We start from the raw sequence: 23,551 nt of genomic DNA, 5'->3' as shown, positions 1-23,551 counted from the left end.
AACACCTCATCTCATTGTCTCCAGAGTACTGGAAAAAACAAACCATTCTACTATTGCTAGGGTTGTTCGTGATGCATTATGCGTTTTGTGGCCCGCTAAAGAAAACAAGGAAAAACTCCTGGTGATAGTTACAGATGCAGCAGCATGTATGATTAAGGCTGCTAAAGCTTTGCAGGCGTTTTATCCCAAGGCAGTTCACATAACTTGTTTAGCATGTGCTCTTCACCAACTGGCTGAAGAAATTCGAGCATATTTTCCAGAAATAAATGCCTTAATTTCCTCCATGAAAAAGGCGTTTGTGAAGGCGCCATCAAGAGTAAAATTATTTACTGAAATGATGCCACGTATCTGTTTACCCCCACAGCCGATCATCACGAGGTGGGGAACATGGATAGAAGCAGCTCTGTATTACAGTCAGCATTTAGAAGACATGAAAAGGGTGCTGGACGTGATGGATAGAAACAAAGCAGCAAGTATCCCAGCTGCAATTAGGAGAGTCTCCAGAGTAAATTAGTGTTTATTAGGACCTATTTCAGTAAACTCCCAGCCATAATCACATGTTTGGAAGAAAAAGCAGTGCCTCTATTTTCTGCCCTTGAGGTCTACGAAACAGCTGTCACCGGAGACATACCAGGAGAAATAGGAAAGTGTCTTCGCAACAGAACTGAGAAAACTGAAGCAAGGAATCCAGGTTTCATGTTTCTTCAGGACATGAATAAGGTGTTACAAAGAGAATCTGAAAACCAGCTTAATGGTTATTCTGTAAGTGACATAGCCTCTTTTCGGTACTGTCCTGTGACTTCGTGTGATGTAGAGAGATCTTACCCCTCGTATAAAAACATTTTAAGTGACAGAAGGAAATCATTTCTTCCAGAAAACTGTGAAAATATTTAATTGTTTCTTGCAATAAAAGCAACTGATGCTAAAATAGACTAAGAGAAAGAGACAGACAGACAGACAGTAATAAATATTAACTTTGTTAATTAATGTTTTAAGAATAATTGTATAATCAGATTACTTTAGGAGGATTAAAAGATGTGAGAAAGTTGAAATAATGAATTTTATTTATCATGCATATTTTAAAATTTTTAGAGCATATTTATCAGATTGTTAATGCATAGATGCACACATATATTCATACTTTTCAGTGCATATAAATCCGAGCACTACTGATGACATTTCTTTTGGCAGTATTTTCTGTGTCAATTGATAAACAATATTTATCCCTGAAAACTGTGTGTTTGCTACACAGTCTACAGAATCGTCATTTACGTTTACTATGACAGATATGTTCCCCTCTTTAAGCTGAAGTTTATGCTATTTGGTTTTCTTAACGTTCACTGTTCATTTGTTGTGTATGGCCCAGTTGAATACATCTGTGAGAGTTTCAATTGCCAACTGAACTATCCTGGCTTTTCATCAGTTAGTAATGTTAGTAACATAAAAAAAAGAGATTCTTCCTCCATATCTGAAAACTTATTTATATGTAATATGAATATAACTGACCCTAATACGTTTTATGTCTAATAACTGTTCCACAAAAAATGTCATCTGGAGTGTATGCTATTTCTATCTTTAATACCCTACTTTCCAAGTGCATCTGGCTCACCTCAGTAATTCTTCCCCTCGCAGATAAAGGTTCAAATTTGTTCAGTAGTATTTTATGGACAAAAATGTCAAAGGCCTTGACTGCTGTTGTCGTCACCAGTCCAAAAACTAGCCACCTAGTCTATTCCGGCAAGCTTCATCTCTGAAAAGTTACTGTAGCCTATATCCATATGAAAAGTTACTGTAGTCTATATCCATATTAATGTGCTACCTACAGACAAACCCTGGTCTCCCTGTAACATTTTTATCCCCTCTACCCACACACTTGATTTTTTAATGCTTCAAAATGTGTTTAATTGACCAATTCCTTCTTTTATTCACTTTGAGCCACAAATTTCTTTTCTCCTTAATTTCATTCATTCTCTCTTCTATCCACATAATTTTCAGCATTTTTATGTACCACCACAAATATTTTAAGAAAGAATTCCTTAACAATTTTATGCAACATGCTGCTTATTGTTTTATACAAGCTTATTTCAGCTATATTGCTTTCATCAGTATGTGTTCTGAGGTTGTATGCACACATGTCAACTTTGAATAAACTATTTCTACCGTTTGTAGCTGTTGGGTCTAACATTTTTCAGTAATGTTTTAAAGTTGTTCGATGATCTGATGTTGCACATATATCATTTTTTTTTTTTTTTTTTTTTTTTTTTTTTGGGACAGTCATAGAAATTCAAGTTTGGCAGCTAATTGTTTAATTAACTTGGGGATAACCAGGGACAGAACATGGAATCTTTGTGTAGATAGTAAAATGCATGGAACTGTGCTGGACAGTATAACTATCAGCTTGAAAATACGAAAATAAAAGAGACTGTTTACCTCAGCTCATGTAAAATTAAGTCTTACAACATTCATTTAATTAGTGAAAGTGACAACAGAGGGAAGTAATGGTCCAGGATGTAACACTCAAGCTCAACTAGAGTCATGTTTTACCAGTACATAAGAGGTAAAAAAAGCATTTCCTCTTAGAATGTTGCCTGCAGAATGCTATAACACAATCACAAAAGGAAATGACAGCAAATTGTTAATAACAGTGTGAGCAATTGAAAGATGGTACACAGGGCACCGGTACAAGGGCAGCTTGTTTTGTATTATTGCGAAATAAGGGATAGTGCCACAGACATGATACATGAATTGGAGTGACAATCATTAAAACAAAGGTGTTTCTCGTTGCAATGGGATTTTCTCATGAAATTTGCTTTCACCAGTTTTCTTCTCCGATTGCGAAAACATTCTGTTGGCACCCACCTACACAGGGAGAAATGATCACCACAATAAAATAAGAGAAATCAGAGCTCGCACAGAAAAATTTAAATGCTTGTTTTTCCCACATGCCGTTTGAGAGTGGAACAGTAGAAAGAGCTTGAAGGTGGTTCATTGAACCCTCTGCCAGGCACTTAATTGTGGATAGCAGAGTAATCACGTAAATATAGATATATTACAAAAATGCAGGTTAAGGTAAATTGCATATTTTAAAATTACAGCAATCACAGGAAGGAAAGGAAATAAGTCTTAAATGACTATCAACTGTAGAAAACCATGATCATATAGTTCAGAGGAAATGAAAAAATTTATAACAGCAATATATATAGTTCATTTACAACACAAATCACAAAGTTTATTACTAAATGAGATATTTTCACTCTGCAGCAGAGAGTGCGCTGATGTGAAACTTCCTGGCAGATTAAAACTGTGTGCCCGACCGAGACTCGAACTCGGGACCCTTGCCTTTCGCGGGCAAGTGCTCTACCGCGAAAGGCAAAGGTCCCGAGTTCGAGTCTCGGTCGGGCACACAGTTTTAATCTGCCAGGAAGTTTGATTACTTAAGTTTAATTTAACGTTTAATTTATTCACTGCCTTGTAATACATTGCTCCAGCCAACATGCAGCCCCGCTGTGAATACTGTTTTCAAACAGGGGACAAGTTGGTCGATGTTCGTAAGCAGCTGGTAATCGCCCTGACTGCTGTCAAACGATCGACAGATGCGGCGAATTGGTGTGTGGAAGAACTCCTGAGAGTCATGTACGTGTTTTTGTTTTGTTTTGTTTGGCTTTAGGGCACAAAAAACAACTGGGATCATAAGCACCCAAGTCAAAATTAAAGAACACAAACACAGAGAGGACTTAAACGACTATATGTCAGTCCCAATGGACAGAATAGGAGACAGCTAAAAACAAGCATGTGGAAAAAGGGCTAAAAAAACACCATACAGAAATGGAGATCCAAAACTAAAACTTAAATGGCCTTCATCATATTGCTTCGGTGGATAAAAAGTAAAATGCGGTCGCGGGCCTGCACATCATTCGCTAAAACGGATGATAAATCAGATGGCAAACCTGAGCTGGAACATAAATTGTTTTAAAAAAAAGGGCATTCTAGCAGGAAGTGGCGGACAGTGAAAATTTGGGCGTAATGCGTACAAAGTGGTGAGGTAGTGCCACTTAGCAAATGACGATGGCTAAAAAAGGCAAAGCCCAACACGCAGTCGAGTTAAAATAATCTCCTCCCGGTGGCAGGTACGAGGACTGCAGCCTTGGCAGCAGCCTCGTTTCCTGGCAGACCGACAGGACCAGGGATCCCCAGAAACATGACACTGGCTTCATGAAGAGTGATCAAGTGACAGTTTTTCTGGATGTGCAGCACTAAGGGATGAGAAGTGTATAGCGCACATAGACTTGGGAAAGCACCGAGTGAGTCTGCGCAGAGGAAACAGTTGGAAAGGCAGTGTCACCGAATGTACTCTGTGGCCTGATACAAGGTGAGAGCTCGGCTGTAAATACTGAGGAGTGGGCCGGAAGCCGATATCGAAAGACACGGGTGCCAATGATAAAGGCACACCCGACCCCACATTCAGTCCGAGAGCCATCAGTGTGTACAAAGGTAGTATCACGAAGTTCCATGCGAAGGTCGTGAAAGTGTAGGAGATAGACCAAGGCTGGAGTTGTGTCCTTAGGAAGTGAATGAAGGCCAAGGTTAACACGGGTCATTTCACGAAGCCAAGGTGGTGAAGGGTTCACACCCACTGGGAAAGTTGCAGGTAGTGTGAAGTTAAGCCGCCGTAGCAAGTGGCGAGAGCGGACTCCAGGAGGTAACAGAAAAGAGGACGAGCCCCACACTGACGATCAAAGGAATCATTAAAGATGGATCCAAAGGACAGGTGGCCACGCATGGCAGACAGACGTCACGCACGCCTTCTGAGGAGAAGGACAGTGGTAGTTCAGCAACTTCAGCATAAAGACTCTCAATCGGACCGGTGTAAAAGGTGCCCGCCGCCAAACGGATGTCACGATGGCGGACAGTATTGAGACGACGTAAGAGGAATGGGTGTGCAGACGCATAAGCAAAGCACCCATAGTCGAGTTTCGAACGGACAAGGGACCGGTACAGATGGAGGAGAGTAGTGCGATCGCCACCCCAGAAAGTACCATTGAGGACACGTAGGAGAGTGAGGGACCATGTACAGTGGGCTGCCAGGTAAGATGCACGGGAGGACCAAGAGAGTTTCCTACCGAGCATAAGCCCCAGAAATTTTGTAGTTTCAACGAACAGAAGGGCAACAGGTCCTAGATGCAGAGATGGTGGGAGAAACCATTTGCGCTGGCAGAAATTCATACAGACGGTTTTGTCAGGGGAAAAGCGAAAGCAATTGTCAATGCTCCACGAGTAAAGACGATCGAGACAGCACTGAAGACACAAATGATCGAGACAGCACTGAAGACACCGCTCAGTGAGACAGGTGCGTGGAGAATTGCAATAGATTGCAAAATTGTCTACAAAAAGAGAGCTGGAGATGCCCGGCGGGAGACAGGCCATCATAGGGTTAATGGCGAAAGCAAAGAGGATGACTTTTATGGTCGTAGGCCTTCTCCAAAACAAAAAACATGGCCACAGTCTGGGATTTCCACAGAAAACCATTATGACAGGGGTGGACAGAGTAACGAGATGGTCAATTGCAGAACATCGTGCTCGAAATCCACAATGTGCATTCATTAGTAAATGTCGAGACTCGAGCCACCATACCAGCTGGGCAAAAATCATACATTCCTTCACCTTGCAAACGCAGCTGGTAAGAGAGCTCGAGCGGTAGCTAAAAGGAAGGTTTTTGTCCTTACCGGGCTTAGGTATGGGTACAATGGTGGCTTCATGCCAGCATCCAGGAAATGCGCCCTCTGCCCAGATGCAGTTGTACGTGTTAAGCAGAAACTGCTCGCCCGCAAGAGAAAGGTACTGCAACATCTGAATGTGGATGGCTTCTGGCCCTGGGGTGGAGGATCGGGATGAACTGAGGGCATGATCTAGCTCCCTAACACTAAAGGCGGCATTGTAGCACTCACGATTCGGAGAAGAGAAGGGTATCGCCCAAGCCTCCTCCACTCATTTCCGATGGAGGAACGCAGGGTGATAGTGGGAAGAGCTCGAAATGTCAGCAAAATGGCAGCCCCAGATGTTGGAGACAGCAATAGGGTCCATGATGACATCATCAGCGACTGTCAGGCAAGAAATTGGGGAATGGATTTTGGTTCCAGAGAGCTGTCGGAGGTTGGCCCACATGACAAAGGTAGGTGTGGAACTGTTAAAAGAAACAGTGAATGAAATCCAGCTAGCTCTTTCGCTATCTCGAAGAACGCGATGACACTTTGCACGGATCTGTTTATAATGAATGCAGTTTGCCAGAGTAGGGTGGCGGTTAAAAATGTGGAGAGCATGTCTACGTGCACGAATTGCATCGTGGCATGCCTCAGTCCACCAAGGGACTGGGATACAATGTGGTAAAGAGGAAGTGCGGGGGATGGAACGTTCTGCAGCAGTAAGGATAACGTTTGTGATATATTCGGCCTGGTCATCACAACAGGGGAAATCTCGTTCTTCGAAGGACACTAGGGAGGAGCAAAGCTGCCAGTCAGCCCTAGGAAGCTGCCATTTACGTGTGTACGCAGATGGAGAAGCGGTCAGCAAATGGAGAGCACATGGGAAATGGTCGCTCGAGTAGGTGTCAGAAAAAACGCACCACGCAAGACGATGGGCAAGCTGGGCAGTGCAGAAGGATAGGTCCAAATGGGAATAGGTGTGCGAGGAGTAGGATAGGAAAGAGGGTGCTCCAGTGTTAAGGCAGAAGAGGTTAAATTGGTTAAGAAGGTCAGCCAAGAGGGCACCTTTCTGATAGATCCTGGGAGAACCCCACAGTGCATGATGTGCATTAAAGTCACCGAGTAGCAAAAATGGGGAAGGTAGCTGCCCAATAAGATGAAATAAGTCTGCCCTGGTGACAGCAAATGATGTTGGGACATATATAGTACAGAGAGAAAAGTCAGGTGGGGAAGGAAAAGGCGAACTGCCACAGCTTGAAGATTGGTAGTCAGCGAGATGAGTTGACTACGAATGTCATCCCATATGAGCAGCATGACGACCCCATGAGAGGGAGTGCCGACCTCAGGGGGAGGGTCAAAACGAATCAGTAAGAAATGTGAAAGGTCAAACTGGTCGTGACAGCGCAATTTCGTTTGCTGAAGGCAGAGTACCAGGGGATGCTGTGATGCTAAAAGCAGCCATAAATCTTCTCTGTGGGACCGAAGGCCGCGAATGTTCCATTGGAGGAGTCATGACGAAGAGACGTGAGGGTGTCACTTCGGCGGCTGCCGAGTGACAGCTGGGGAAGAGGCGTTACTACAGGGCGCAGAAGCAGGAGGATCCTGCTCCACGGGGTCCACAGAAGCATCAGCTTGCTCGTACGTTTGGTCTGTGCAGTCCAATGCCGAAAAATAGTTGCTAGTGTGCACCGGCGACACGGAGGCAGGCCAGACTAAGGTATCACGGGCCGACACCATAGAAGAGGATCTTCAACGTGATAAAGGAGAAGAACGTTTGCCTCTGGAGGACTTCTTTGAGTCTTTTCGGGTAGATGAAGACTCGGGTGTTGTTTGGCTGCAGGGATGGAGGTGGTCTTCACGGGAGTACTCCTCCTGTCCTTTCTGTTCTACCGGTTGTGTAGCTTGTGGTTTCACCCCTCGAGGCTTGCTGCACTGTCAGACAGGGGGATGTTGATGCGATGTTGACACTGGGCGATTTCACGACCTCAGAGCTGAATTGGAGGCCGCATGTCTACGAAGCCGTGTCCTTCATGGAGCGAGGGGTAACAAGAACAGAACTATAGGTACCATACGGGAGAACACAGGGTTTGCAACTAGCCAGTAACTTGTGAGTAACTGGATAAGGCACCTTCTCCTTTATACGGATCTCTTGAAACAGGCCGCTCATCAAGATACACAAGACATTCCCGAGAGGAGGCAGCATGGCCACCATTGCAGTTGATACAGTGGGGAGAAGGAGGTGGACAATCACCCTCATACATATCCCTACTACAGGCGACACATTTGGCTGGGTGTCGACAAGGCATGCTCGTGTGGTTGAAATGATGACACTGGTAGCAGTGCATCGGGTTTAGAATGTATGGCCACACAGTGATAATTTCATAGCCTGCTTTGAGCTTGGACGGAAGCACCATCCTAACAAAGGTGAGAAAGAGAGTGCGGGTGGGCACTAAGGAGGAATCTACCTTTTTCATTATACGATGAACGGAAATGACACCCTGATCAGAGAGGTAAGACTGTATTTCGGCCTCGGTTAGACCGTCGAGCAGCCTGGTGTAAATGACACCGCAGGAAGAATTCAAAGTTCTGTGGGCCTCGATACGATCAGGTTAACCGTGGAGAAGTGAGGAAGCGAGCAGTTGATGCACTTGAGAATCAGAAGTGGTCTCCAAAAGCAAAGCGCCATTCCGTAAACAAGAGCAGGATTTCACAGAGCCAACGATTACATCTAGCCTTTCTGGATAACAAACGGATTTACCGTGGAGAAGGACTAACCGTCTTCAGTACGTGAGACTACGAGGAACCGTGTGCAGTGGGAAGGGTCTTTGAATCATTAGCCTCATTGTGTTTACGTTTGGTAGAAATTGAGTGGGAAGATGATTGACTCATCGCGAGGAAATCCCCCACGATTGCTAGCATCTCTGATGGTGCGCCCCTTCCAACTGGGGACCACCTTCACATGGTGGCGCACCCCGCCTTAGGTAATTGCTCACACCCCAGGTCACACCTCCCGAACACCTGATGGAGGGACCAATCGGCAATTTGGGAAGATTACAGCATAGGCAATCACCCCTCCCTGGGCCTGGCCTGTAACAGGGGGGTACGCGCGAACCGTACCTGTCGACCCAGGGCTGAGAATTACGTGTTACCCAGTCACCTGTTACGCGTCAGACGGGTGGTCCGGCCCTCAGGAGCGCACAGGGAGTAGGAAGAAAAAAGACGATCCTGAAACACTGAAGTGGAGGAACAAGAGGAGAATGGAAACAAAGAAAGGAAGAGGGAGCAAAAAACAAAGGTGAGACTGTTCGCACGTCAGCGACAGAAGGCAGAAGATTCCCAAGCATACCGCAGACATGTTCCCCGAGGGAGGGGAAAAAGAATAGCAAGAGGATAGACATGCAGCACGGAAGGGAAAAACTGATGTGAAGGCTGGGGCCCTGTGGTAGCCAAGCACGAACCCACCAAAGACTGGCGAGCCCCCTGGGGCATCATGTATTTGTGATACCTGTACCAGAGATAACTCAAGTACTATCCTCTCCTTTGGATCCTGTCTCCTCAGCAGAAAGTACAGGATCTGGTATTACCCATCCACTTGACTGCAAGTGGCATGTCAATGGTAGATCTCGGTGTTCTGTACAGGAAGGATGGGGACTGGGGAGGACTCAGGGTGTTTTACTGATCCCTGTAACCAACGAGTTTGAAGTACTGTTTTTGACTGGAACTAAAACTGAAAGTGACCTGGTGGCACTCACTGGGACTCGCTTCACATGTTGTGGGGAAACCTGTTTTGTCCAGTGTCAGGAGGTGGCAAACACAAAAGAGTAGGAGTCTATTAACCGTTGGCAGTCCAAATGCACGGTGAATGATGGTACCCCTTAGGTAAATGGCAGCAATGGACAGGAAAGGAGGGTGTACTTAGTGTATATGCCTGGGGGTCTAATTCAACATGTTGAAGAGGCTATTCCAACAGCCATTGAGGGAGCAGGGTGCAACCAACTGCAGATTGTGGCACATGTTAGGAAAAAAATGATGCCTGTCATCCGGGCTCTGAAAGGATTCTCGGGCCATTCCAGCGACTCGCAGAGAAGGTTGAGAAGACCAGCCTTGTATGTGGGGTTTCAATGAAGTTCACAATTTGCAGCATTGTCCCCCCAACCGATCGTGACCCTTCAGTTCTGAGTCGAGTGGAAAGACTGCACAAGAGATTTCGAAAACTCGACAAGCTAGGCTGTGACTTCCTGGACTTGTGCCACAGGATTGGGAACTGTAGGGCCCCCTAAATAGGTCAGGTGTGCACTAAACATCATAGCTGGCTGTGTGTGGGGTACACACAAGGGTCTTTTATGTTAGGTAACACTCTATCCGATCCAGGTAATGATAGCTGCAGGAAACCCCCAAGTATTAGTGTGAGATCGAAAGAAATTCCTCCCACAGGCAAGAGTATTAAAATCCTAATGGTAAACTACTGAAGCATTCGCAACAAAGTGCCAGAGTTTGTACTGTTCGTGGAAACCAGTGAAGCTCAAATAATACTTGGTACAGAAACTGTGATTGAAATGTGAAATCCATATCAGTGGGATTTTTGGAGAAAATTTATGTGTATATCGCAACGATAGGTAAATGAAAAATAGGAGTGTTGTATTTTCATAGTAAACAAAAACCTCACACTCATTGAGACAGAAAATGAAGCTGCATGCGAGATAGCTTGGGCAAGACTCGGTATCAGGGGTGGATAAAAAATGATAACTGAATCCTTCTATCGCCCACTAGACTCATCTCCTGATGTAACTGAAAACTTCAGAGAAAACCTCAGTTCACTTGTATCTAAGTTCCCCAATCATATTGTAAGCATCGGTGGAAACTTTAACCATCCAACAATTAACTGGGAAAATTACATTTTTGTCAGTGGCAGACGTGATAAGACATCCTGAGAAACTTTACTAAACCTCTTCTCTGAAAATTACCAGGAACGCTACTCATGACGGAGATATATTTGATCTAATGGCAACAAATAGGCCTGACCTCTTGAGGATATCCACATTGAAACTGGTATCACTGACCACGATGTGGTTGTGGCAACAATGATTACCACAGTACAAAGGACAACTAAGACAAGCAGAAAGATACATACATTCAGTAAACTAGATAAAAAATCAGTAATGTCATATCTCAATGAGGAACTTGAAACTTTCAGCACAGGTTAGAAGCATGTAGAAGAATTCCAGCTCAAGTTTAAAAGAGTAGTTGACCATGCACTGGACAGATATGTACCCAGTAGAACAGTTCATAATGGGAGGGAACTTCCATGGTATACAGTCATTATAAAGAAACTTCCAAGGAAACAGTCCACTACAAAACAGGTGTAAAACAAAGCACAGAGGTATAGATACAGAGATACTGAATGGAACACATTTGGCTGTCAAGAGAGCAACGCACGACACTTTCAATGACTAGTGTAGGAGAATATTATGAAATGACATTTCACAAAATAGAAAGAAATTCTGGTTATATGTAAAGGCTGTTAATGGAACAAAAGCTTTTGTCCAGTCCCTAGCAAATGAGAGAGGAACTGAAACTGAGGATAGCAAAGTAAAAGCTGAAATGCTTAATTCCGTTTTCAAATGTTCCTTTACAAAGGAAAATTCAGGAGAATTGCTCCAATTTAATACTCGTACCATTGAAAAGACGAATATAATATAAGTATTAGTGTCAGTGGTGTCGAGAAACAGCTGAAATTGTTAATACTGAACAAAGCTCCAGGGCCTGATGGAATGAATTTGTGGCTGAGTTAGCCCCTCTTCTAACTATAATTATCACAGGTCCCTCAAACAAAAAATTGTGCCAGTCCTTGGAGAAAAGCAAAGGTCACACTAATCTACAAAAAGGGTAGTATAATTGATCCACAAGACTATTATTTAATATCCTTGCCATTGATTTGTTGTAGATAGAGATGGGGGATGCGCTCTTGAACTAATTCATAGAGTTGAATCTTTCAAAGGAGTGAACAATCAGTGATTCAGAAAAAAAGAACGGTAGCTCCAAACGTTTCCCACGGCAGAGAGAGAGAGAGAGAGAGAGAGAGAGAGAGACGGAGCATATCAGCAGCGCCTCTGCTAGTCAGAGCACAGTGCACGCCACACAACACAGCCAGCGCCGGCCTCTGCCCTGCTTCTACCTTGGCTGCCTGCATTGTGCAGTGCCCCATTGGATTTTGTGTTTCACATATGCCGTGCCGTCCATGTGCGTCGTCTGCCGCGCGCAGTGTCTGGCACAGCTTAACTTCGCATCGCACTCTGTCGGCGATCGTTTCAGTCGCATGTCCTGCCCTCTGGGTAGTTGATGCGAGCAACAGGAGAGAGAGCCACCTAGCGGATAACATAGGAACTACTTGCAACAACCTGCTCGCAAGGGAACGGACGATTTGTTTCGGAGCGGGTGAGTTCACCGCTCCCCCCACCCTCGGAACTCGCCCGGTCAACGCTCACCCCACCGTCTCGACTCTAGCCAGAGCGTTGAGCAAAGCGATTCAGGTGTCACTCTGGTCTCTGCGGTCTCAGCTCACGCAGTAATACAGCTCGCGGCTCGACCCGCTCGACTCAGCGCCTCTGCATCGGAGTTCGTCCCTACTGGATATTGTTCTTCGTAGTAATACCGCTATGTATATTACATTATTATGTTATGTATACATCAATTGTTTTTATTTTATTTTTATTTGTTTAAACTGATTAGATGAGGTTCCTGATGACTCCTCTTACTATAGGATTTTTATTATGGACACTCGAGTTTACGCTTTAATTACGAGCGAACCGATAAACGTATCGCAAAATGTGATACACCAATATTTTCCTTGTTTTATTCTGCGTAAGGCTATATGCAGCACTTTCGTTTTACAGTCAAATTTATATTTTTTTTTCTTATTCTGGTACGGATTTTGCGATTTTAGGCGTCTTCGGAAGGAAACGTTCACTTTAAAAATATATGGCTTGCGATGAATTTGTATGAGGTTAATGAAATTTTAATACATTATAGCCAAATATATTGTTAATGTAAATCTCAAGTTACAACATTTTCCGATCACCCAAAAAACCACGATAGTGCAAAATAAATCAATAATCAAAAACTTTGTCATATTGTGGAAATTTCAATAAACAATACAAAATTCTTTCTCATTATCTGTGTTTCTTAAAAATAGGATCAAATAAGATCAAAATACAGGTGTAGTACTGGAATAAACCAAGTTTAAAGGACAATGTGCCTTCCATTTATTTTCTATTGTAAATGAGTGGTGAGTCATGAAAAAGAGCTAATTCATTTCAGGGAGTGAACAGTTCTGATCCAGTCTCTGAAAAGAACAGTTTTGCCCATCTCTAGTTGTAGAATCTTAGAACATATTCTGACCTCAAACATAATGAGGCATCTTGAGCAGAGTGACCTCCTCAATGCCAACAAGCATCATTTTCAAGAACATCAATCAAGTGCTACCCAACTCACACTTTTCTCACATGACATACTGAAAGCTTTGGATCAAGGCAACTACATAAATGGGCCATTCCATGTCAGTTCAACCACGGGCTCCAGCTCATAGTCTCGGATTTGACTGAAAGTCAGTACACTAATTCTACCATGTTGGAACACTCGTGTACAAAGTATTAGTTTCCCCTGCCAATTACTTCCAGAATCATGACTTGTGAAAGAAGGTGGCGTGATCCGGAAATTTCAACCCGCATCTGGCAATCTATCTTCAGACCCAACTTCAGGTCTTAATAACTTTGGAACTATTCCGCACAGTCCAGTGACATTTTTACAACCCAGTAACATCCATTTAGAGAACACACTCCATGAATCAAAACACCAACAACATATTTCTGAGGGAAAATAAAAAATTCCAAACTGTGATTAAAAAAATGTAATACGTTAAAAGGTACATATTGTAAGTGCCCTCTATGCCAAATATAATTCACTCAAAAAGGGTATTTTTTTTTTTTTTTTTTTTTTTTTTTTTTTTTTTTTTTTTTTTTTTTTTTTTGTGGTAAGCTTAATGTGGCCTAAACACACACAGAACTCATCATGCCCATATCATTCACAAAAACTGAGTTACATGCACACAAAAATACAAAAATTTGAAAAATTACCTGAAAAACATGGATTTTCGAATTGTGGTAGCACAAAAGGGACAAGTGGTATCCAAGCCAAATTTCACACACTGCATAAGTAGACCATAATGCTATATAGGCCAATCTCAAAATTTCAGAATGTTATTGCAAGACATTTGTGTACAATGCAAGTTGACAGATGTATTTGGTGATGTGGCCATTGTTCCACAACATAATTTTGTAAAAACATATCGTAAACTGTTCTGCCTCTTCGTCTCCTCTCCCACAACTGTTTAACCACTAAGCAACAACATATAGACAAATTAACACAACCTATCATTAATGTTTACTGCACCTTAACTGCTAAAAACCAGTCGATCGTGCTTCGAACAGAAGTTCTCCCACACTTTAGCTACTGTACTCCGTACATTGAGTGGCAAATTGTACTGTCTTCCTGATACTGTGGTAGGAACTGGAACTGTCATAAGAATGTGTACAAAAGGAATCCAACACCTGTCTGCCAAATGTGGCCAATGAAATGATCTTGCTGGTCCTGCTGGTGCCATGAAGTTCACAAATACATCACCTTCTGCTTCACAGCACTCTGCAACACAGCCTAAGTACCTTTTGTCATCATAAACAGCAATGACATAGCAACCTGGTTGTATGTTGCTGCTTTTGCTTCTGAATCCTGAGTCACACACACTGTGAAGACACATGTGCACGAACCTTTAGTTATAACCGGACAGTCTGCTCATCTGCACATTGTCAGAGTCCTCTGGAGAGAAGTGATGATGGCTCCTTGTGCCTGCTACAGTTTTAACGTGTTCTAGTCTGCTTTTTAGCAACTCTTCGACTGATTTCACCTCCTCTTTCGAAACGTAGAATGATTGTATGCCAGAGATATTTTTCTGTACCCAGGCAAATAATTGAAGAGGTGTTAGAATGTGACCTTCTGTAGGGTGCTGCAGACTAGCTCGTGATGCCATGTGCTTAATGGTAGCACCGATACCATCACATACATTTTTACCATGACTTCTTGTGAAAAAATTCCATTCTGCATGAATCTGAAAATAGTGGTAATGTGTGCATAAATTTTTGAGATTTTTACAGCTTCTGTACTGACTAGCTGCTACATCACTGAAGCATTTCGCAAAATGTACGTGAGGCAGCTTGTTTTTCACATATGCCATGACAGTGCGAATGTGGGCATGAACTGCAATGACATCATGAATTAAACAATCACTAAAACCGCACAGGTTCATGATAGACACATCACCTGATTCACCTCTATAGTAAATCGCAAATGGCTGGGGAAATGTTTGACTGCTGTCTCAATGATATCCTTGGATGGCATCTTGAACTATAAATGCATAATTTTCAGAAAAGTCTAGTATTACTATAATTTCATCTTGTTTCAAATTATCCTTACAAAACTGGAGATAAGCCGATTGTGCTGTTGCTGTGAAGCTGTGTATGGTCCGTTTGTCCATTTTTTGACAACACATTGCAACAAAATCTTCCACTGTACTTTGCTTTGTTTCAAGACTTGTGCGATCCATGTGTGTCCATTATTTATAAGAAACAAGTTCATCATCATCCATAAGGAGTTCACCATATGGCTCAACACAAAAGTTTTGTTTTAAGTACAGATAGTGTTGAGGATCAGTGGACAAACCATCGTACAATATGCGTTAGATGAGTATGTGCCAAGCAAGATCGTAAGAGATGGAAAACAGCCACCATGGTACAACAACGAGTTAGAAAACTGCTGCAGAAGCAAAGGGAACTTCACAGCAAACATAAACATAGCCAATGCCTTGCAGACAGACAAAAATTACGCGAAGCGAAATGTAATGTGAGGAGGGCCATGCAAGAGGTGTTCAATGAATTCGAAAGTAAAGTTCTATGTACTGACTTGGCAGAAAATCCTAAGAAATTTTGGCCTTATGTCAAAGCAGTAGGTGGATCAAAACAAAATGTCCAGACACTCTGTGACCAAAATGGTACTGAAACAGAGGATGACAGACTAAAGGCCAAAATACTAAATGTCTTTTTCCAAATGTGTTTCACAGAGGAAGACTGCACTGTAGTTCCTTCTCTAGATTGTCGCACAGATGGCGAAATGGTAGATACCGAAATAGACAACAGAGGGATAGAGAAACAATTAAAATCTCTCAAAAGAAGAAAGGCCGCTGGACCTGATGGGATACCAGTTCGATTTTACACAGAGTACGCGAAGGAACTTGCCCCCCTTCTTGCAGCGGTGTACCGTAGGTCTCTAGAAGAGCGTAGCGTTCCAAAAGATTGGAAAAGGGCACAGGTCATCCCTGTTTTCAAGAAGGGACGTCGAACAGATGTACAGAACTATACACCTATATCTCTAACGTCGATCAGTTGTAGAATTTTGGAACACGTATTATGTTTGAGTATAATGACTTTCCTGGAAACTAGAAATCTACTCTGTAGGAATCAGCATGGGTTTCGAAAAAGACGATTGTGTGAAACTCAGCTCGCGTTATTCGTCCACGAGACTCAGAGGGCCATAGACACGGGTTCCTAGGTAGATGACGTGTTTCTCGGCTTCCGCAAGGCGTTCGATACAGTTCCCCACAGTCGTTTAATGAACAAAGTAAGAGCATATAGACCATCAGACCAATTGTGTGATTGGATTGAAGAGTTCCTAGATAACAGAACGCAGCATGTCATTCTCAATGGAGAGAAGTCTTCCGACGTAAGAGTGACTTCAGGTGTGCCGCAGGGGAGTGTCGTAGGACCATTGCTATTCACAATACACATAAATGACCTTGTGGATGACATCGGAAGTTCACTGAGGCTTTTTGCGGATGATGCTGTGGTATATCAAGAGGTTGTAACAATGGAAAACTGTACTGAAATGCAGGAGGATCTGCAGCAAATTGACACATGGTGCAGGGAATGGCAATTGAATCTCAATGTAGACAAGTGTAACGTGCTGCGAATACATAGAAAGAAAGATCCCATATCGTTTAACTACAATATAGCAGGTCAGCAACTGGAAGCAGTTAATTCCATAAATTATCTGGGAGTACGCATTAGCAGTGATTTAAAATGGTCTCTTCATGAGATATACGTAGGAGGGAGCAATATACTGCTTGACTCCTCGGTGGCGGTATGTTCTCGAAACTTCAACAAAAGCCCGTACCGAGCTACTGAGCATCTCTCCTGCAGAGTCTTCCACTGGAGTTTATCTATCATCTCCATAACGCTTTCGCGATTACTAAATGATCCTGTAACGAAGCGCGCTGCTCTCCGTTGGATCTTCTCTATCTCTTCCATCAACCCCATCTAGCACGGATCCCACACCGCTGAGCAGCATTCAAGCCGTGTTTCTTGACTTCTGCAAGGCGTTCGATACAGTTCCCCACAGTCGTTTAATGAACAAAGTAAGAGCAAGTGGCGTGATTTGATTCATGGGGTCACGAAGAGTCGGAACCGACTAAACGAATAGAGAGAGAGAAAATGGAATGATCATATAAAGTTGACTGTCGATAAAGCAGATGCCAGACTGAGATTCATTGGAAGAATCCTAAGGAAATGCAATCTGAAAACAAAGGAAGTAAGTTACAGCACGCTTGTTCGCCCACTGCTTGAATGCTGCTCAGCGGTGTGGGATCCGTGCTAGATGGGGTTGAGGAAGAGATAGAGAAGATCCAACGGAGAGCAGCGCGCTTCGTTACAGGATCATCTAGTAATCGCGAAAGCATTACGGAGATGATAGATAAACTCCAGTGGAAGACTCTGCAGGAGAGACGCTCAGTAGCTCGGTATGGGCTTTTGTTGAAGTTTCGAGAACACACCTCCATCGAGGAGTCAAGCAGTATATTGCTCCCTCCTACGTATATCTCACCAAGAGAACATGAGGATAAAATCAGAGAGATTAGAGCACACACAGAGGCATACCGACAATCCTTCTTTCCGCGAACAATACGAGACTGGAATAGAAGGGAGAACCGATAGAGGTACTCAAGGTACCCTCCGCCACACATCTTCAGGTGGCTTGCGGAGTATGGATGTAGATGTTCATGTGTTCTGCAAGATTTGCCTTACCAGGACACTTTTCACACCTGTGTATCATGCACTGGTAGGAACTGATGTCACACACTAGCAGCTCCACTGCACCTTTGTAATCCAGACCAGAATCCTTTGTAGCAGCAAACATCATCTTAGCATTTTGATGGGTCTCACATACACAAACATTGAGTGTGCCCCTCGCACTTACAGGCACAACCCATTTTGGGCAAAGATTGAAAAAAGATGATAAACCTACTTTGGTATTGGGATACTTTTCCTTGAATTCTACATATTGTTCTGAAATGTTGCATAGCAACAATCTTTTTTGCATCTGTACATGTACATTTCCCATTTTCACCGTTACATAGCCTTTTTTCCAGACGTTATTCGGTTATTGTCATTATTTTCATAAAACTCCGACACTAGCACCTTTATTTCTGAACTCAATTGCTTACCCTGAACCTGCTGAAGTTGTGGGAGCACTCCTTGGGTTGCTTTTATTTTCCTAGCTTGCTTCACCACATATGTAGAAACACTGAATTCCTTTGCAGTGTAGTCAATAGACCAGCTGGAAGGTGCAAGGGTAAGAATAGCTACTTTTTTTCTGGCGTGTGGATATGGCACATTTTTCTTTCAAATCATGCACAATTTTCTCCAAATCAGAGCATTTCTGGCATGATTTCTGTTGCTTTGGCGCAGATAGTTCTTCCTCTTCCACCATTAGTGTGTCAGGTATTTTGTGTTTTAATTCCATTTGAGCTTCTTGTAGTTTTCTTCAACCATAGCTGGGCCTATCTCTTTTCCCAACTTTGTGTGTCTTCATGAGAGACAAAGCAAGAGCTGTCATTGAAGTATTTAATTGCTCATCCACTGTGGTTGTAGGTGGCCGATACTCTTCGTCACTGTCATGTGAATTATCAGAATATTCTTCATTTTTTAGCAGTGTAATACACCTGGAACATAAGTTTGGCCTGGTTTCATGTTAAGTCCCATGCACTGATTCACTTTCAATACTGATTTTATATCAATTTCTCTGTCTTCTTATGAATCCGAAATGGATCAAAACAACTTCTTTGTAGGAAAGGATACTTATCCACAAACACTTTCATATGATGATAACAAACACTAAAGTTTCCTGGAACTGTACTTCTTGTGCCCCCAGGGTGTATCCCAGATCTCCATAGCAACAAATCTTGGTCCGAATCATCAAGATCATACAGTACAAAGCGAATGCCACATTATGTTCCATATGTTGTTTTATGGCATTCAGATGCTTGTGCTCTACCAATACTGCAACTTGTTTGAACAAAAGCACCACTAGTACACTCTTCTGCCTCCATACTGACTTGCCACAACAGTACTGACCACTCTGAACTAGAACCTTAAAAACATGAGTAATCTGTGATTGTTGCTTGTTTCCTTTGTTGTTCCTGCCTAACAATGATTCATTCTGTCCCTGAAAACTACCACTGTTTAACTTTCTGTAGCCTAATGGTTCCCAACAATTGCTGCAGCTTTATCAGAAACAAGCTGTCTGTATCATCACTATTACTTGCTAAATCGTGTTAAAAGAAACGTAGCCAAATACATCTCTGTCAACTTTTATTGTACACAAATGCCTTGCAATAACAAGCTGAAATTTTGCCACATATTATATTATGATCTACTTATGCAGCAGTGTTTGAAATTTGGCTTGGATATCACTTGTCCCTTTTGTGCTACCACACTTAGAAAATTCAAGTTTTTCAGGTAATTTTTCAAATGTTTGTATTTCCGTGTGGATGTAACCCTGTTTGTGTGACTGATGTGGGCAAGATGAGTTCTGTGTGTGTTTAGCCACATTAGGCTTTTAAAAAAAAAAAAAAAAAAAAAAAAAAAAAAAAAAAAAATATATATATATATATATATATATATATATATATATATATATATATATATACTTTTTGAGTGAATTATATTTGGTATAGAGGGCACCTACAATATGTACCTTTTAACGAACTACATTTTTTTAATCACATCTTGGAATTTTTTATTTTCCCTCAGAAATATGTTGTTGGTGTTTTGATTCATAGAGTGTGTTCTCTTAGTGGATGTTTGGGTTCCAAAAAATTCACTAGACTGTGCAGAATAGTTCCAAAATTATTAATACCTGAAGTTGGGTCTGAAGATAGATTGCCAGATTCAGGTTGCAATTTCCGGTTCACACCACCTTCTTTCACAAGTCATAATTCTGGAACTAATTGGCAGGGGAACTTGAGAATATTTTCTCAATTTGGTTGAATAGACATGGAATGACCCAAATGCAGTGTTTCTTGATTTCAGAAAAGCATTTGGCTCAGCACCACAATTACACTTATTCTCAAAAGTACGAACATATGGGGTATCAAGTGAAATTTGTGTCTGGATTGAGGACTTTTTGGTAAAGATGATGTAGCATGTTATCTTGGATGGAGAGTCATCATCACATGTAGAAGTAGGTTGGAGTGTGCCCCAGGGAAGTGTGTTGGGACTCTTGTTGTTCATATTGTATATTAATGACCTTGCAGACAATATTAATAATAAAATCAGGATTTTTGCAGATGATGCAGTTATTTATAATGAAGTGCTATCTGAGAGAAGCTGTATAAATATTCAGTCCGATAAGATTTCAACAAGGTGCAGAGATTGGCAACTTACTCTAAATGTTCAGAAATTTAAAATTTTGCATTTCACAAAACAAAAATACGTAGTACCCTATGACTACAATGTCAATGAGGTACTGCTGGAATCGGCCAACTCATACATAGGGAAATGAAATGCAGGTATATGAAATGAAATGATTACATAAGTTCAGTCATTGGTATAGCAGGTGGTAGATTTGGGTTATTGGTAGAATACTGAGGAAGCACAATCAGTCTACAAAAGACATTGCTTACAAATCTCTCGTGCAACCCTTCCTAGGATACTGCTCATGTGTATGGGACCTGTACCAGATAGGAGTAACAGGGGATATTGAATGTATACAGAGAGAAGGGCAGCACAAATGTTCACAGTTTGTTTAACCCATGGAAGAGTGTCACACAGATAATGAAAGAACTGAAATAGCAGACTCTTGAAGAGAGATGTAAACTATCCCGAGAAAGTCTATTAACCAATTTTCAAGAACTGGCTTTAAATGATTGCTCTAGGGATATAGAACCCCTTATGTATTGCTCACACAGGGACCATGAGGATAAGGTTATAATAATTAGTGCACTCATAGAGGCATTCTAACAAACATTATTTCTGTGCTACGTATGTGAATGGAAAGGAAGAAATCCTAATAACTGGTACAATGAGACATACCCTCTGCCGTGCACCTCATAGTGATTTGCAGAATATAGATGTAGATGTAAGTCATTGTTCTATATTTCACACACTTGCTATTGAACTAATGCATTAAGCAATAAACTTATCATTCTGACAATATCATGAATTGAGTTCTTATTACTAGACTGAAATATTTGTTCTCAAAGCAGATGAATAGCTGCAAGAAAAAATAAACTTTGATTGGAGCATACTTTAATTAAATGCTTTATGAAATTTCAATCACTGAAAACAGCTCCAGATATTTTGTCTGAAATAATTTAAACTACAGTGAAGAAATGATTTTTTAAAAAATTGAAAAAAAAAATCCATAAAACAACAAGTGGCAGGAGGAGGGAAAAAAACTGTATCACTCTGATATCCTGAGTCTGTTGTGAAATCATACTTTCAGCACTCCATTTTTACATATAAGAAATTGCTGTTAGTGGCCTGCTTGTTAGACTCATATACACAATTTAGCACAATAACAGGTAGGAGAACTTTTGATAGTGAAATAAGACAAAATCAGTTCATTCGGCTTACCTGAATCCTCACGTGAATATTTGGTTTAATTTTGTACTTGTTTAGAAAAGTGCCGTGTGTGCTACCCAAATCATACACGTAAAATCCGGCAGAGTTCTGATCATCTCCATCCTTACGATACTGTACAATCGCATGATATCGCGATATTGTTGGGTGAGCCATTTGTATGTCACATGTCGACAAGCGGCCAATAACATAGAATGGCTTGCAAGATAGTTCAATTCTTTCTATAATCCTTCCATCTTTTAGAACTTCAAAGCCATAATCTGCTTCCGGTATACCACTCCAGGTTGGTTCTTTGTAGGGGAGTGGTACAGACTTCTCTTTCAACTTCTGGGCTGGTGCTAATGATAGAAGTTTCGTGCTCTCGGAATCTGCCGTCCCTTTGACTGAAACATTCAAGTCTGGTGCACAATCGAGCTGCTCTTCATTCTCATCAGGAGAAGCACTCGCGCCTTTTGCAGATTCATTTGGATGAAAGTTCTTCACTTTCCCCACAGTTCTACCCCTTCGTGGACCTACTACCAGAACTGGTTTTTTAAAGCAGTCAGATTTGTTTTCTTGCCCGACAAATTTCATCCCATTACACCCTTCCATATCACTTGGATTTGCTTCAGACGCAGAGTTTACCCTTAATACTGACCTATTCTCTTCAGTTCCATTTATGTCTTTCTTATTTCCTAATGATGTACAGTCCTTTGCTAGACTTATATTGCTTTCATCTTCTTTCCCGTCTTCTCCTTCTTTTCTTCCAGCCCTAATTTCTTGGCAAATATCGTAATTTCCATGCTCCGAGAGCGATATGTTTGTGGATTCTTCTTTCAAAAACTCATCCATAGCTGTCCACTTGCGCGCAGTAAAAGAAAAAACTGAACAACACTCAGAGCCACCTTAATTCAGGGATTCATCATAAAAGATCTATTTTTTTTCACTGTCACCAGAAACAAACAATAACATCTACACAATCCACCAGCACCTCAATTGTCATATCCAAACAATTCACTCTCGCAAACAAATAATCCAAAACTTTTCGGTCACAAAGAAAGTGCATGGTCAAAGATTTTAAGTTATTTCCAGTAATCCCTGTCAAAACTGAATGAGTTTATGACTGAATGTATGTAATTCCTGCCGAGTGCCGAATAACATAATGAACTATTTCAAATCTAGAGTGAAAACGATGTGATTCGGCGTTATAATCTCTAAGCTCGAGTGTTTTTGGGGCGTTTGGCAAGCTGTTCAAAAAATTGTTTCCGATTTATCTTCTCATTGCTTTGTTTATTCAGCAATTGCCGTTCAAAACAATGCTATAAGGTGCAGTGGAAATTGTCAGATTTCTCTACCACCAGAACTTTTATAGAAAGTTGGTGTCGTTTGCGTAGACATACCATCAACGAAAAAAAATTAATAAAATGAATTATTTCAGTACACATTACGTAGAAATGGGAATGAGTCCCTGCTTCTCAATCCAGTGTGAACTACATTTTAATACAGTTACTTCCGATTTATTGTGGTGCATTGCATGTAGTGATGCATTTATGTAGGCCCGCAATATGATATGACATACACTGCAAATTTGACTGCGCATCTCAGAACAGGTCATTTAATGTCACGATTTTATTAAGAAAAGCTGCACGTCTGCATACCACAGGTGGTATGTTATGTTTTGACGATATACGTATGTCATTCCGTGTAATCTTATAGCGGATGATAAAGGCAACCATCTCAGATTTGTGTCAGTTTGGTGCATGGATACCTACATGTCTCAACTGTCAAATAGCATTATCCTAACCATGATGCATGGATACCTACTTGTCTCAACTGTCAAATAGCATTATCCTA

The 23,551-nt window shown here is 41.8% G+C and overlaps 1 protein-coding gene across 2 annotated transcripts in view; it reads right to left on the bottom strand.

Moving 5' to 3' along the window:
- LOC126460590 (kanadaptin) overlaps window positions 1-22,726 on the bottom strand; it is a 289,123-nt gene extending 266,397 nt beyond the window's left edge. For both annotated transcript variants that reach the window (XM_050095926.1, XM_050095927.1), the window contains exon 1: window positions 21,713-22,726. In XM_050095926.1, coding sequence (XP_049951883.1) covers window positions 21,713-22,549 — 837 coding nt within the window. In that variant the 5' untranslated portion in view covers window positions 22,550-22,726. The remainder of the gene's footprint in view (window positions 1-21,712) is intronic.
- Between the last annotated feature and the right edge of the window lie 825 nt (window positions 22,727-23,551).

This window comes from Schistocerca serialis, chromosome 1 (genome assembly GCF_023864345.2).
Source record: "Schistocerca serialis cubense isolate TAMUIC-IGC-003099 chromosome 1, iqSchSeri2.2, whole genome shotgun sequence".
Taxonomy (NCBI): Eukaryota; Metazoa; Arthropoda; class Insecta; order Orthoptera; family Acrididae; genus Schistocerca; species Schistocerca serialis.
The sequence above is the reverse complement of the archived record's forward strand: the minus strand, read 5'-3'. Positions and strand labels throughout refer to the sequence as shown.